Source organism: Corvus moneduloides, chromosome 8 (genome assembly GCF_009650955.1).
Source record: "Corvus moneduloides isolate bCorMon1 chromosome 8, bCorMon1.pri, whole genome shotgun sequence".
Taxonomy (NCBI): domain Eukaryota; kingdom Metazoa; phylum Chordata; class Aves; order Passeriformes; family Corvidae; genus Corvus; species Corvus moneduloides.
Window position 1 is genome coordinate 5032300 of NC_045483.1, and position 15415 is coordinate 5047714.

A 15415-nucleotide genomic window follows, 5' to 3' on the forward strand; every position below is an offset into this window, starting at 1 on the left:
AGTAAGTAAATAAATAAATATTTTAAAAACCCAACCCCAACCCCTACCCTTTTCCAAGCTATTATTATTCTGTTTCTCACCAGCAATTAAATTTTTAGTTGAGCTTTTAGAATACAATTTTGGGCAGCAAGTGCTCATCCATACCAAATTCACTTGCCATTAAAGAATCTGTGATTGTCCTCGTTTTCTGTCTCCAGAGTCAGCTGCACCAAAAAATGATCTCTGATTATTTGCTCAGACACTCAACATCAACACTCTGGGCCAGGTTTCTTGATGTGTAATAAATGCCTCTCTCTGGCTGCAGGGTCTCTAAATTGGCAGACTATATTTTAATGGAAGCAAATTATAAATAACTTGCAATATAGCACTAATCATTTTTACACTGCAATCAAGTATTTCATGTCATTTTCCCTAATTATTCCCCCCAAATCAATTCTATGTTTACGTGTGTATATATATGCATCCACACGCAATTAAACTGAATTTTTTGAGAAATACTTCAGAAACTGACCCAAGCTAGGCAATTTTAGACACTGTTGGTCAATGTTTACTTTACAGGCTGCCTTTATTGTGAAGCACATCATGATCCAATTAAAACTCTAATTAGGGCCTGCCATTACTAAATCTAAGCTGAAAGACCATTTTCTAGACTTTCCATTGACAGGATAAGTTAATCCATTATCATAAAACTGAACAAATTTGGACTTTTTTAAAGAATCACATCAAGAATTGAGAAGAAATAAGCCCATTTTTAAAATTCAGCACTGCCAAGAGAGTCCCATGACAATATTTACCATAAGCTTCCCTCAGGTTGTACAAACACCAATGGAATGTGAGCACACAGATGCGGAGAGAAAACGCCCATGGGACTGACTGAGCTCCAGAGATGTACAAATTTCAGATGCTTCACTGAACTGAAGACAATTTATGAATCCCTGCAGACTCAATCTTATCCATTTTTTTTATTTTTGTCGGTCATGGAAGCTCAAAATTATTCATATAAAACAATGAGACGGGTAACCAGCACTAGCTATGCTGCAAGATTGTCTCCAACCAGAAGTTCCTCATCTAGACAACCTAAATGCCCCAAAACCTCCTGGCCTTTTGCAAATGAATCTTTAAGCAGTTACTGAATACTCTGCTCTGCTAATCAAACATCACAGTTAATTAATACAAGGCTGGTGTTCAAAGACAAATGCATAAAGAATCTTTGTATATGGACCTGCAAACACAATTCCCTCCATTTCCTCATGGCCAAGGATGGTCACACACAGGTTCCAGAGTTATGGCTTCACTGCTCACAGAAGCTTCAAAATGCAAAACTGAGAAAGCACACACTATAAACCTCGGTGGCTACTTGCAGTATTCTCAGTGCTTTGAGGAAGGAATTCTCAAAGGGGCTTAAGGGAGTTAAAATCCTATTTCTTTTAAAAATTCATTCAGTTCACTTTGTAGGTTCTGAGCACAGAAAGGGACTGGGGTTTCTTCCGTCACTTATTTCCGTGCTTTTCAAAACTCAGGATGTGCAGACCATGTCCTGCTCTAATTTAACCTGTACAAATTTATGTTTGCTGCTAAAGCCTGGGAATTAATGCTGCTCCAACACAATGTTTCATTAGAATTAATACAGAAAATGTGACTCACATGTACAAAGGATAATCACTTCCTCTATTAAAGCCAGCCCTGAGCATTGTTCCTGGCCAGAAGGCAAAAGGACAACAGTTGCACAACCAGCATTAAATTCCAGGGCAAGCGATGATGGCTTTGTATTAAATCAAGACACACAGAGATTTTAAAAATAGTTTTATTATTGTAATGAGATTGCAATATTATCTAAATAAACTTTTCAATCACTATTACACTCTTGTTTTCCTCATCAAGGTTCCAGTTGGGAATGCTGCAAAGTATTCTGCAACCTGCACACTTAAAAGTTTATAGAAACATTCAGTATTAAAAGGCCTTTGCAATATGTTTGGTTTTTTTAAAAACATCAGAGTTATAAATCCAAGTGTATAGTGAAGTAGATTTATTTCAGAGACCCACTGACACAAAACTTCATGACTGGTCAAAGAACAAGATTGGTGTGCCCACAATAAGTCCATGGGAGCCTTGTCCACAAGTGCTGCTACAAAAGCAAGAGTAGGGATTGAGGAGAGTTGTAGTAGTCAGTGTGAGCCAGAATTCAGGCCACTGCTAATGACAGTTAATTTTGATTAATTCTCTTGCTCACTTAATACTTAAGGCAAATTTCCTTGTATACTCATCTTCCCAAGCTAAAGCAACTTCATAAGCACAGTTCACAATACACTGAACAAAAGGTATTTGATGGTTATTTATGTAAGATGTGGCAAGAACAAATACAATACCCTGCAGTTATAACTCTTCTTTTTCTGTTTAGAATGATGGAACTCCCTTTCTCAGTTTGTATACAAAAAGATTTGGAAGGTCTACCCTTTCCAATTTTATCAGAAATGCTACTTCAGATTTGAACCAAAAGTTTTCTGGAGCTGGTGATGTCCCAAAGCTGATGGGAGCTCTCAATGCATACCCACAAATCTTTGAACAAAAGCAGAATCCAATGCACTGTTACTGTAAGTAGACAAGACACAAATTACATTCAAATTAGAGACATTGTACAGGATTCTTTTCTATACAACAAACTCAACTTCAGTAGCTCCAACAAGCTGAGAAAAAGAATTAAGGTTTGTAGCCTAAATGCCTCAGTCTTCAGTTTCCAAGGGCAATGCACCACCAGCACCCCCTCCTCAGCTCTAACATTTCTCATAAGGAATACATAGAAAAGACACATCTGACATTAGAAACAACAATGCAAACAAGTCCTTAAATACTGAAATACTGGCACAAAAATGAGAAAAGAGGGTTTTGGTGGCATCCTTGTGTACGTGTACCATAAGATATGTTAGCAGGAGATGTATCTCATGAAAAAGCCATTGTTTTGGCTTTGAAAAATGCTTTTTTCATCTATTTTTTCATCTACACTGAATAACAAATCAGTGACTGGGGACAGCACCGGCAGTGTCCTGGCCCTGCTGCAGGAGCCCACCTTTCTGCTCTGGAGGTACAACCATCCCCTATCCTTTGACAGGCAGAATTTAGTCCCTAGGGTGTGCAAGGAGCGCACATTCCAAAATAAAATGGAATATAACAATCCCTTAACTGAAAAAAGTGACATTCCATGGATTTCTGGAATGTTAGGAGAGCAACATTTGTAAGAGAACCTGTCCAAGATTCCATCGCAGTCAGGTATGGAAATGACAATACAGTGAACTGATTTCAATTAACAGTCATTTTAAACAAGAAATTGGACTGAAAAACCATGATGTTCCAGGAAAGAACTGTGTGCTTTGAGATCTCTATTTATTTTTAAATACATTTCTATTTTTATAGTATAGACTCAATTATTTATACATATAAATACAACAGTATTGAAGTTCCATTAAGATTTGATTTTTAGAAGTAAATGGACCAGACTTTTACACAGGTATGGAAGCCTTTCAGCACGTTTTTAAATTTGATTTCTGCTACAGTTGAAAAAGTAGAAATATTATTGTATCAGTTTATCATAAGCTTCTTTCCCCTCCTATGAAAGTGAAGACAAATTTAACAAAAAGCAACACCACAGTTCTTAATCCTGACTTCGAACACATTTAACAGCATTTGCTCAAATCACACAGATCAGCTATTACAGTGATTCAAGAGAAGAATGTATTTTCACCCAGTGGAATCCCAGTTTGACAGACAACCTCATAAACATGGAATTCTCACTCCTGTGTCACCTCCTCCTTTGGCTGTTTGAGTTCAGTCAGAAGCTCCTTCCCAGTTTCTCCTGCTTTTGAGGCAAAGAGAACAGCTCCCTCCTTGAAGCCCAGGAGCTTCAAGCTTCTGGCATAATCTGCATACACAGCATGGATCAATTTATGTAAATGAAGCATTAAGGAAAACACAAATTAATAGCAAAATGGAAAAAAACTCAGAATCCTGACCACTGCAACCAATTGCGCAAATCCATTCTTTTTCAGCACAAATAAGAAGAAAAAAGTTGCTTTAAATGCTACTTTTGAATGCATATTAGTATTTGTAAAGCAACATGCAGAGTGCTATAAACTAAACCTGATACACTGCAGATATGCTTAAGTAGCTATCATCATACAATGGCATAACTTGCAACAGAAATTTTAATATCACAAAGATTGTTTTGTTAATTAGACCTGGAGTTACCTACGTGACTTCTTAGTGGCTTTTTTTACATACAAGTTGACATCAGTGATGACTCCATAAATCGGGTATTTTTTACATATGCATGATTATTTATTACTTATAATACAAAAGTTTGTGCAACTGCTCAGCTTTCCAGAACACCAGATCAGATGTGAAGATTTTGGTGAGCAAGAGGATTTCAGAAAAAGGATATTTGTATCATCATTAACTTCAAATGCCCCGTACTTCAGACAAGCTTCTACAAATAAAGCTGCTCTATCAAAGTACCTCATACTGTTAAATGGGGAAAAAAAAAAAAGAGACTCATTTGTTAGGATACAAACCAGAAACATATTCCAGCATATCATGCCAGCACTTGCACAGAGGCTTTCTAAAACATTTTACGTCTCCTTTCTTGCACTCAAGAACTGACACTTGCTATAAATTTTTTTTGAAAGATCAGGGCTCAAGTTACTCAGAAAAAGTCATAGATACTATAAATCATTACTGCTTGGTCCATGGGTGCTGGCAATCTTTTAGAGCCTGCAGTAAAGTGAAACACCAGTTGCAGCCAACAGGTTCAAATTAATTAAAGAAGAACATGCTAAAATAGAAACAGATGTCAGAAACAATTTTGGCCCAGAGCAAACACAGACTGTGCTGTTTCACCTTTACCTGTGCAACATCTCTGCAACTTTGGTGAAGCAGCCAAGAGACAAGAGGACAAGAATGGCCTTGGATTTCTGGTTGACCTGCGGGGAGCAGAGGTGATCGACCCAACGCCGGAGCACATCCGCGCACTCCTCCGAGCTCAGACGGACCTGCGGGAGACAGCAGAGCCTGGGGTGAGTTGCCAGCTCCACATAGAGACAGCATTCTGCTTCTGCTTCATTCTCCTCAGGGCAACACTCTGGACAGAAGCAATTGCATCAGAAACCATCAGTTTTTAATAAAAAGTACACATATTCCTTAATATGACGAAGGAAAATCAGAAATATCTGGGTATAACGATACTCCACTCAGGGCACTCCATTTTTAAATGGGATTAACATTACTTTTACCCCAAGTTGTTCTAAAGTTTTTTTAAATCAAAAAGTTAGAAATCTTCATCCTTTACTGAAGACTTCAGGACCAAACATCTTTATTTTTCTTAAAAGCAGGATTCACTCATTTAGAAAATCTAAGTACAACTTTTTCCAGGCTTTCTTCAGGCAACATAAGAGAAATTTTACTCAAGAGATGCTGAAAAATCCTTATTGACTCCTGCCCATTTATAATGTAGAGGATTAATGCTGTGTCTGGGTAGTTTTGCTGTAATTATATCTGCATACCAAAACAGAAGGTGATGCAAATTTACGTGGGTGGTGCTAATTTTGAAATCAGCTCACACACTACATAGAGCTCAGCACGAAGTCATTGCCCAGTTACTTATCCCCATCCAAGAGTGGATTTTTGTAGTTTATTACCAACTTGGTACTGCTACAGCTATTTGGACCTTCCTAAACCACTGCTTAAAAAGTAGGAAATTGAGTATTCCAAGCCATTTTGGGCCCCAGTCCTGCCATGTGGACAACAAGGACAGACCTGTGTGGTCAGAAGGCTGAAGAACCTGTCAGTGCCGATTGAATGGACTGGCTTCTTGTAGCTAAATGGTATTTCCAATTGATGTTTCAGTTATTTAGGGAACTTCAGCACCCTCCTCAGCCTTCCTAAGCACAGATGCTAAGCAGGTGGTGGGTGTTACCAGCCTGGGAAGTGAGGAACTGCACACCTTGGCCAGCCACGCTGCACGGTTCCACTCGCCGTAGGTCTGCAGGTAGCGACAGGCGTCTGCAGCCTTGTCAATCAGACACAGCAGCTGCACCCCCTCTGGAACAGAAAAATGCACTCCACTCAGGAAGTTCAGGGAAAAAAAGAGTTGTTATCTAAGTGTGGAAAAGGATCTCCATATCCTCAGCATATGAAGATGTTGAGACTGGGTGCCACTTATTGGAGCTTCGTCCCAGGCTACAGAAGCCACACAAAGCTGTCATTTGTCTTTGTTCTAAACAAAAATGTAGGGGTTCACAGGACTTCTCATCATAAAGAGATAATCATCTTTGTAAATCAAATAACTAGATTTCATAGGTAATCCTTTATTTTAATTTAATGTTGTCCACAGAGTAATTATTAACAGTCTACAGAGTGGGAAGTACTTTTCCAGGCAAGTACAGACTTTTAACTTTCTCTGCATGTCTGAGTATTTCAGCATATGGTGAACAGCTCTTGCATTAAGCAAAATTAACCTGTATTTGTAAGAAAACATGTATTTTGAAGCAAGTTCTAAGCTGAAAAGGAAACAAAGTCTATATTTCATCTCTTGTTATAGGACGCCAAATTTTAGTTAATTCTTTAATTAGAAAAGTGGAAAATACATATTATGTGCTCAGCCTCTTTTTGTGCAAACAACTGCTACAAGATTTACTCCAGAAATAACTTTTACAGTGAAAATGAATCAAGACAAGCTGGATTTTATAACTCAGTTACTGATCATTTTTGTGTTAACTACTCTGGGTAGCATCTCCTACAGACATGCAACCTGTAAGATCTATTACAGCAGGATTCACTCCACAGGCATCCTTAAAAATGATGAGAATTACTATTTTACAAGCAAAGAGAAAGATATTTTACCTGCAAGCTTTCCACTGGCTATCATGTTGGTTGCTACCAGTTTAATGGTGCTTTGAGATGGCCCCGATGAGGTGACAGTGGTGACCAAGCAAGCTTTGAGTGAATCACAGTAATAATGTGCATTCTCTGAACTGGTTTCTAGCAGTAGTTGCACTGCTCTGTCAGTCTGGCAAGAGAAAAAAATACAGCTTTGACCATAACACATTAATTTTGCTTAAAAGCCTTTCTGTTTTTACCCTTTTTAAGACACGGAACAAATAACAATGAAAGTTATTCTAAAACGGGCTGAAAAAATATCTCCCAGTCTAGTAATGACTAAGCTTCTATTTCAATAAGGCACTTGTAATAAGGATAGCATTGAAAACCCATCATGAATTTAACATACTAAGAATGCAAAAACTCTGCACTGGGTTAATACAATTAGGAAATAACAAATATAGTTAGGAAAAGCTTTACTTGAATAGGCTAAGTACACAAAACAGACAGGGAAGGAGAATAAAAAATTCAAATATTACCCACAAACCTGGCCCAAGAGAAGAAGTTGATCAGCACATTTCCTGGTATGATCATATGTTGATCTCTTCACTTCCTGGAGATTTACCCTTTCTAGCTGAAATTTCTGGACAAAGAAGGAAAAATATTTTAAATGTGAGCCTACCATAAGAAATAAAACCAGGCATTTAAAAGATATGTAAATATCTTGCCAGTTTTTGGAACACCCTCTATTTTTAAGCACCAGGAATGTTTTAATCCAGACTGGTATGTTACTAATAAAAGTGAAATATGTACAGGAAAGTGAGTGTTTATTGTGCTGATGACATTCTTATTAAATTTGGTTTTGAACTCTTTGACATACCTGGAAGTAAGAATTTTCACACAGTATGTCATAGCATATATCCAGAGGATTAACCAACTGTTCCTGAAGGACAGCTGTGTCTGCTTTTGCAGGCTTTTCCTGGCATAAACTGTGCAAATAGTGGGCAGCAATAGTCCAGAAATGCAGTTCAGATTCATCCCCATACAGTCTGAGAAGATACAAAGCAAGATGTGAAATAGGTTTGTATTCTTTCATATGCCACATAAAAATATGATATATTTCATTTTCTCAAGGACTGTGCATTCCTGTGCACACCACAAGTACTTTGTATGATCAGTGGGACAAACTTCTAGAGAAGATTAAGGAATGACATTCAGCAAGGTAAGTTACAACAGCAATTAAATGCCAGGAATGTTCAGCATAAAAATGTGTGGAAATTGATATTTATTATTATTATTTCACATTTAGCCACCGATCTCCTCTTTCAACCACAAGTTACTAAGTTTGAAAAGTGTCTCTGAATACAGACAGACTAAAATTAGCTCAGTTTAGGCAGAGGAACCACACAGAACAAATACACTTGAAATAAATCCCAGGCCTTCCTCTGTTTGTACAGAACTATTGTGAAGTTCTAAATGACATTTTGGGGCATGACCAACTAAATGTAATGTGGCTGCCAGAATTGCAGTTATGAAAGTGCCACCAACACTGAGAGAAGTTCCCTGTATCCAGAAATCAAATAAAACTGTGTTTCAGTGAGGTAACATTTCCATTTTGGTCCTAAAACCACTCTGATATATGGGTAACAAAGTAGTTTAGGGACTGCCCTGAGTTAAAGGACAATTGGGTGAGTACCTAAACTTCAGCTCATTCCTATGCCTTAATAGCATCGAGATTTTCCTAGGAAACATTTCCTGTATTTATCTGGATCTCTACTACCTGGCAACCAGGAGACATCTCTGCAGGAGAGTAAAATCTGGATCAAGCAGAAGTTTCTTTATGTCACTGCAAAAGAGAAAGCGTTAAAGAATCTGTAAAATGCTGTGCAGGTTTTTTTGTTTGGTTGGTTTTGAACACAAATAGGATGCACCACATACAAGCTGAAAAAATCAAACCCTAAAATACACAATTTCTTTTCTGAAATGAGAAAATGCATCTATGAAGACAATTACAATAGGAATTATATATAATTTGAAATATAACTGATCTCCAGGACCCAATGCAGTGAGTCCATCAGAACTCTTTATCCTTGCAATATAGGGAATCACCACCAGGGTGTATGCAAAGCTGTCAATTAGTCTGCAGTAATTCTACCAATTACAATATTAATTCAATTACAAGTAATCTTGCAGCTATGTAGTATCATAGCAGAAGGGATGCACATGCATGAATTTAGATTTTCACAAGTGTTTCAAACTGGATAAAAATATGCTGTTACCTTTTCTGTCCTACTACATGAAAGGACAAAAGGAAACTGGAAAAAACTGTAATTTTCATGGTTTAAATGGAATTCCAAAATCTGTTTTCTGTGTAAGCAGAGAAATGTGCATCAACACTGCTCTGGAATTATATCTTCAACAAAGGATTTTTAGAATCGTCTTTTCTTCCTCAGAGTTCAAATATCCTAACAAACCTTGGAGTGTTTAAGCAGCAGTGTCCAGTGCAGTCTGGATCACCATAAAGAACCCTAAATCCATGAGAAGCACTGCTTAAAGCATTCCAAATGCTCACAGGTCAGTTGTAAATCATGTGCTGACACTATCAGTACCTTTAAAGCACCAACTTTAAAATTACATAAAAATTAACATTTTTTAAAAATAAAAACTGTCATTACTCAAGTTTATCTTTAGAGAGGCAAAAAGCATTCTTTCTTCATTAATTGTGAATTGCCACAGACTTCAGATTTTTTGCCTTCTCAGAATTCCACAGCTTACACAAGTAATAATAGGAAAATTCTTACTTGGACAATGAATTCAACTGCTCTTGAAGAAGGTTTTTAATATTTTCATTCTCTGGATAATCACTGGATTTAAAAAAAAAAAAGAAAAAATAGAGGTTTTCTACATTACTAAAAAGACAGAATTATCTGAAATGGAAGAGCACTACTTGTAGGAGAAAAACACAAGCACATGCATGGAAACAACCTCTCACATTCTTTTGGTAAGCCATTCCTGCAGGATTCTTTATCCAGTTACCAATTCCAAAATAGCAGGGAAAGATTGGGTTTGCTTGCACTCAACCTCACAGTCAGTGTCAATCTTTCTTTTCCCATTTTTCTTCTCTTCATTAACCTTAAAATTAGTGAAAATGGCAATGCCTGGAGCATTCGTATGTGACCACGAGCACAATACAGGACACAGAAGCGTGCTCCTATGATGATGTGAACGTGGCTCTCCAAGAGTACAGACAGGTCTATCAGAATATCAGAATATCACTTCCAGTTACACTTTAGGAACAATCCTGACTGCTGCATTAACTTCTAGAACAAAGAGAACACACAGCTTTTCTCAGAAATAATATAATGACATAAAAATATTGCCAGTACTTAAAGCAGGCTGCAGTTTTTAATAGCCAAGTGCTACTGAAAGCCAGAAGAAACACCTGACCTTAGAGCCTTATCTATTTATTACTTTTAGTAATAAATAGTGAACTAATTGTATTTTTGCCTGTCCTCAAGAGTGGGGAAACCTATGCATCTAACAGTTATTTGCACAGAAAGACTAATAAAAGATGTAGGCTTTAAAAAATAATAATATGTTATATATAGATCTATATTTCTTCTTACATGTCCATGATATCTAGAGAGTATTTCTCATCCCATGGTTGATGCAGCAGGAATGCTTTTAAAGCTAATGAAGCTCTTGGAACAAGCAGGTAGGGACACCAGACAGGTTCTGAAACAAAAGGAAAAGATTCATTGTAGAGAGGCTCAAGTGCAATAATGCTGTGTTCAGGAATCAGAAAATGCACCACAGACAACGTAGCAGCAGAAAACACCAGAAAATGTACCACAGAAAATATACCTCCAGAAAATGTACACCAGAAAATGCCCCACCAGAAAATGCCCCAGCTTGTTTGCAAGCACCAGGAAAATCATAAATAAGTCTTTTCACACACCCAGCACAGGCTGCTAGACATAAAAGCTTATCTCTACACTCAAGCAAAAACATTTCATAGAGAGTACAGGATTATCAACCATGCTCAAATGAGAATTTCAAGATATTCCCTAGTGAATTTAGCCATAGACTCTCCTGGAATGCATTACACTGGCATTAGGCAGAGCTGTGTACAATGATTATTGCTACTGCACGGGCATGGTGCAAAGTAAGTAAAGCTGTACCCAAATGTATCATAAAGCATGATTAGTTTTGCTTTGTCCCCATAGTTCCTACAGTATAATACAAGGATTAAACCCCATCATCTGGAAAGGATGGTGGGAAGTTTAATGAGATAAAAATGATACATTAAGTGCTGTCACACAAATGTAAAAGTCACTAAGTCTGTACTCAGTACAAGGTGTGGGTGACAGGCAGTAAATGCTACCCAGTGACTTAGGAGTAAAGTAAGTACCAAAACCAGCTCCATTATTAAATATTCACAATTCCCTGCATTTCATATGCAGTGAGTGATGCAGGACTCTTGTAAATGTGATTTGGTAATTAAAACATTACCACAGTGCAGAGGCAGAAGGACAGCTAAATCACAGGCAGCCTTACAGCTGGCACAGTTTTAATTTCAGTGTGCTTGGGTTTACAACATTCATCTTTATAACTTATTATTGCAGAACATTCTTTTGATAGCAACAATGGCTGTGATAAATTACATTTCCTCACATAAACCCACAGCACAGCTCCCCACATCAGTTTATTACATGTGTTTTAGAATCTACTGTGTTTTAAGGAAATGTTTTAAGGAAATCATATGAGTAAGGGTAGGACTGACTCAAAAGACAACAAGAGCAGTTATCTGAACACCAGTAATAATAAATACAGAAAAATGCAGCTTAGTTAACTAGTTAAATATTTAAATTCCCTTCTTAAACATACAGCTAAGAAGGCAAACAGCACTAATATTGCTATTTTAAAGGTCAGTTTGAAAAGCAATGAATCAGACTACAAACACCTGAGAAACTCAGAACATGCATTTCCACACATCAACAAATGTTTCAGTATCATGTAATGAATATCAGTGATGCAGGTACTGATACCTAATTGATGTGCCAATGCTTTTTAAGTCAACTTGCTGGATATCTCTACAGAATGCTCTTATTTTGTTCATTTATATTTCAATTAAGATAGTAAAAAGTATATGTAATTTAGGAGATAAAACTTGTATTAAAAAATTCATCCATATGACTTAAGCATAAAAAAAATCCTGTATCTATGAAAAGCAGTAGAGAGGCATCAAAATGTCCACATGTGACAATTCCCTGTTCTAACAGAAGTGCTGAGCTCCACCTTCCAACCAGGAATGCAGAAGCATCAAGCAGTGGATAGCAAAAAAGACACAGCCATACCTATTAAATCCTGTTCATCCATCCTGAAACATGAGGGCTTCATGGATAAGTCCAGCACTCGGATGCATCCATCATCTGATGCCAGCACCACTTTGTCTGACGTGCACCAGTCCACATCCAAGATCCGGAAATTCACGTTTCTCCCACTTCTTAAACTGCTCACCATTTGTACCTGGGAAAGTTCAGTTATTTTTTATTTTTAGCAGCCTCTCCATCACCCAATGTAAGGCTGTGTCATGCAGCCAGGAGGCACAGCACAAAATTCACAATGAAAGGTGAAGTTAGCCATAAATCATTTCAATAATGGTCTTTTCTGGAGAGTAGGGAATTCAGAACCCTTGGAGTTAGGTCACATGGTTGCCCTGAAACAATACTATTTCCCAATTTAGAGCTGAGAAAAGATCCTTTTGAGCACAGTGTACAGCTGCCTTTTTGTTATCTTTTTTAACAGGACAGGATTAGATGTATAATAGAACTGAGACTATAAAATATTACTACAGATATTCTGAAAGACTTTCAACTGAAAATGTGAATTTAATTTTAAATGCTTTCATGTAGGAAACTCCTTTATCCTAGAAAAAAAAAAGGAGGGAACAGCTACAGGAGTATCTTGTGGCATCAAAACTATTCAAATGTGCTTCAAGGAGAGACTCACTGGGTAATATCCTACTCTGCTTATGAAAGTCACAGTAGTTGTTTGTATCTGCTGTCCAATTCTTATTATCAGTGCAGTTTCATATTGCACTAATTAAGTGTCTGAGTTTAAAGTTGGTGCTCATTACAAAGTGAACGGGGAAAAAAATTTAAATGTTTCATACCCTGATACCCTGAACTTATTCCAGGGGCCAAGTTAAAACAGTACAATTATTTTTCCTTCCCCACGGTACTATAATCCCCTGACAGACCTACAAAGCAAACCCCAGAAGGTTTGTGAAAATAACTACAGAGGTCCTGAGTAAGAAGAGAAGCTAGGCAATGTTAATGAACAAGTGTCTGCTTTTCTGGTATTCCCTAACAAATTAAAGCTACTCTTGACCATACACAGAAGAAACCTGCAGTAAAAGCAACCTTGTGTCCACAGATTGGGGACTCCTTAAATTTTCAAGGTCTGGCTCAAAACCATTACAAGAGGATGACAAAGAGTATCTCAGACACATTGTCAGCTTCAAGAGTGAAAGACACTTCTCACTGATGGCAGCTTAAAGGTGCTTTATAGGGAGTAAAAGCCTTCGGAGAAAAGCCATATGACTTTATCACACAACTGTCAGTAAGAAACCATGATTCAGTAAAACTGAATCCCTCACCCTGATTTTCAGAGGTGATGTGTGTGCTTTGAGGAGAAGTGCCTATCAAACCCACAGTCACTTACCTCTTTTGAATCCCAAATTTCTGCCCCATCGTTGTACATTGCAAGAAGTTTTTGATTTCCTTTCCCCGGGGCAAACCGTATTTTCTTCACCCAGCTCCGGTGTGTAGGAATCCCCCTAAGGAAAGACAAGAGCAGGATCCATCATTCTATACCTAATACTGTAGGAGATTGAATCTTTTCCATGAACTTTGCAGGTCCTGGTATTGCAGACTGAGGAAGAGAACAATCTTTCTATACATGCACACTCAAATGGATGCCCAGATAATTAAAACTAAAATGATGAAATGCTTGGAATAAACACTACAAGATTTAATGTTTTACCAGAAGCCATTGCAGATTTAATGTAAAAAAGATATCTAGCTGGTTTTAAAAGCCTGATTAAATGCTAATTCTTCTGAAAACACAAGGGATTAAATGTAGAGAACTGCGGCACAGTAGACATTTTCTGAATTTTTATTTCCAAATGCTTGCATTTTTCCCTACAGTGAAGAACAAAAATGAGGAAGGATGAAAACATTCCACATTCCAACACTTATAATCTCATGTTTCACAGACTTAATCTGCCTTCATACCTGGACACTCTAGCTTTCAAATCCCAGAAGTTCAAGTTTCCATCAACATCTCCAAGAACCAGGATATCCCCTTTCCAGGCAATACAAGTAATGCTACCCATACTTCCCTGAAAATATTTAAGAAGCAGAAAAAAAATTGTGATTAATAGATCCAAATATATGTATAAATATTTCAACAATAATTAAAAAAAAAAAAAAGACATGATAGACCAAACTCTACTCAGTTAAAACAGAAAAAAATATTTATAAGATTGTGAAACCAGAATTGCCATGGGTTTTGAAGCTGGAATTCATATTTCAGATTTCAAAGTACTGCATTAGTGACCACTTGCTGCTACAAAGCTTATCCCTGATTTTTTTCTGGCAATCAAAGCTAAGCAGAAAATTAAAGCATCAATGACATAGAAAAATTGGAACTCACATCTGGAGGAATTCTTGCACTGTCTTTTACTGAGTTTCCCTCTACTGTGAGATGATAAACCTGCCCATCAGCACCTGTAAACACAAAGTGCTCTCTGGCAGAGATGTTCTGGCTCAGCTCTGATTTACTTTCAGCTTCCTGCAACAAGCTTTAAAAAGAACATGAGACGCAATTATTTCTTTCTTGAAATCAGAATTGCAAGACAAATTCTACCTAATGCACAGAGACAGCACAAAAAAAGCATATATCCTTCTAAACACTTTATTTAACAGTTAACTATTTATTACTTGCACTCTTGTGGAAATGTCCAAGGGCAAATAACAGTTTTACTTAAAGAACCAGCTAACCAATGCACTGCTACAGATACACCTGAGAGAAACAGGTACATCAAAGTCCCACATATGAAAATGAAAGGGAGGCCCATCAAGTTGCTTTGCTTGCTAGGTACTCAAGCATCAGTTCCAGAATATTCTGTTCCACAGAACAGTGGCACATGGTGGAAAAACAACAATTGCTGTAAGCACAGGATTCCATCAGAAGGAGGAGTACCTGATCACAGAGGATTCCACACTGCTGACTTCAGTGTCTGATGCCACTGTCTGCCGGGCCATGGCCTCCCTGGCTGCCAACTGCTTCTTCCTCAGGCTTTTTAAGTTATGGGAAGGTGACCACTCCTGTGAAAAAGAGCCCAGGAAAAATGGAAAAGACAAAGGTTTATTCCCTGAATTTACTGGGGCTTTATAACGATTTTCAAGAAGATTGCTCTCTGTAATACCTCCCTCCATCACCCAAGGGGCAGAGCAGATTTCTTCACCAGAACCTCCTTTTTTCC

The 15415-nt window shown here is 37.6% G+C and overlaps 1 protein-coding gene across 4 annotated transcripts in view; it reads right to left on the reverse strand.

The window, feature by feature from the left end:
* Positions 1-1786: 1786 nt before the first annotated feature.
* WDR11 (WD repeat domain 11) overlaps positions 1787-15415 on the reverse strand; it is a 35146-nt gene continuing 21517 nt past the window's right edge. For all 4 annotated transcript variants that reach the window (XM_032116259.1, XM_032116258.1, XM_032116257.1 and 1 more), the window contains exons 15-29: positions 15133-15257; positions 14584-14731; positions 14163-14269; positions 13591-13705; positions 12222-12393; positions 10491-10599; positions 9666-9728; positions 8645-8710; positions 7745-7913; positions 7412-7507; positions 6889-7054; positions 5990-6087; positions 4894-5039; positions 4433-4512; positions 1787-3940 (exon numbers count right to left, since the gene is read on the reverse strand). In XM_032116259.1, the coding sequence (XP_031972150.1) occupies positions 3783-3940; positions 4433-4512; positions 4894-5039; positions 5990-6087; positions 6889-7054; positions 7412-7507; positions 7745-7913; positions 8645-8710; positions 9666-9728; positions 10491-10599; positions 12222-12393; positions 13591-13705; positions 14163-14269; positions 14584-14731; positions 15133-15257 (1818 nt within the window). In that variant the 3' untranslated portion in view covers positions 1787-3782. The remainder of the gene's footprint in view (positions 3941-4432; positions 4513-4893; positions 5040-5989; positions 6088-6888; positions 7055-7411; positions 7508-7744; positions 7914-8644; positions 8711-9665; positions 9729-10490; positions 10600-12221; positions 12394-13590; positions 13706-14162; positions 14270-14583; positions 14732-15132; positions 15258-15415) is intronic.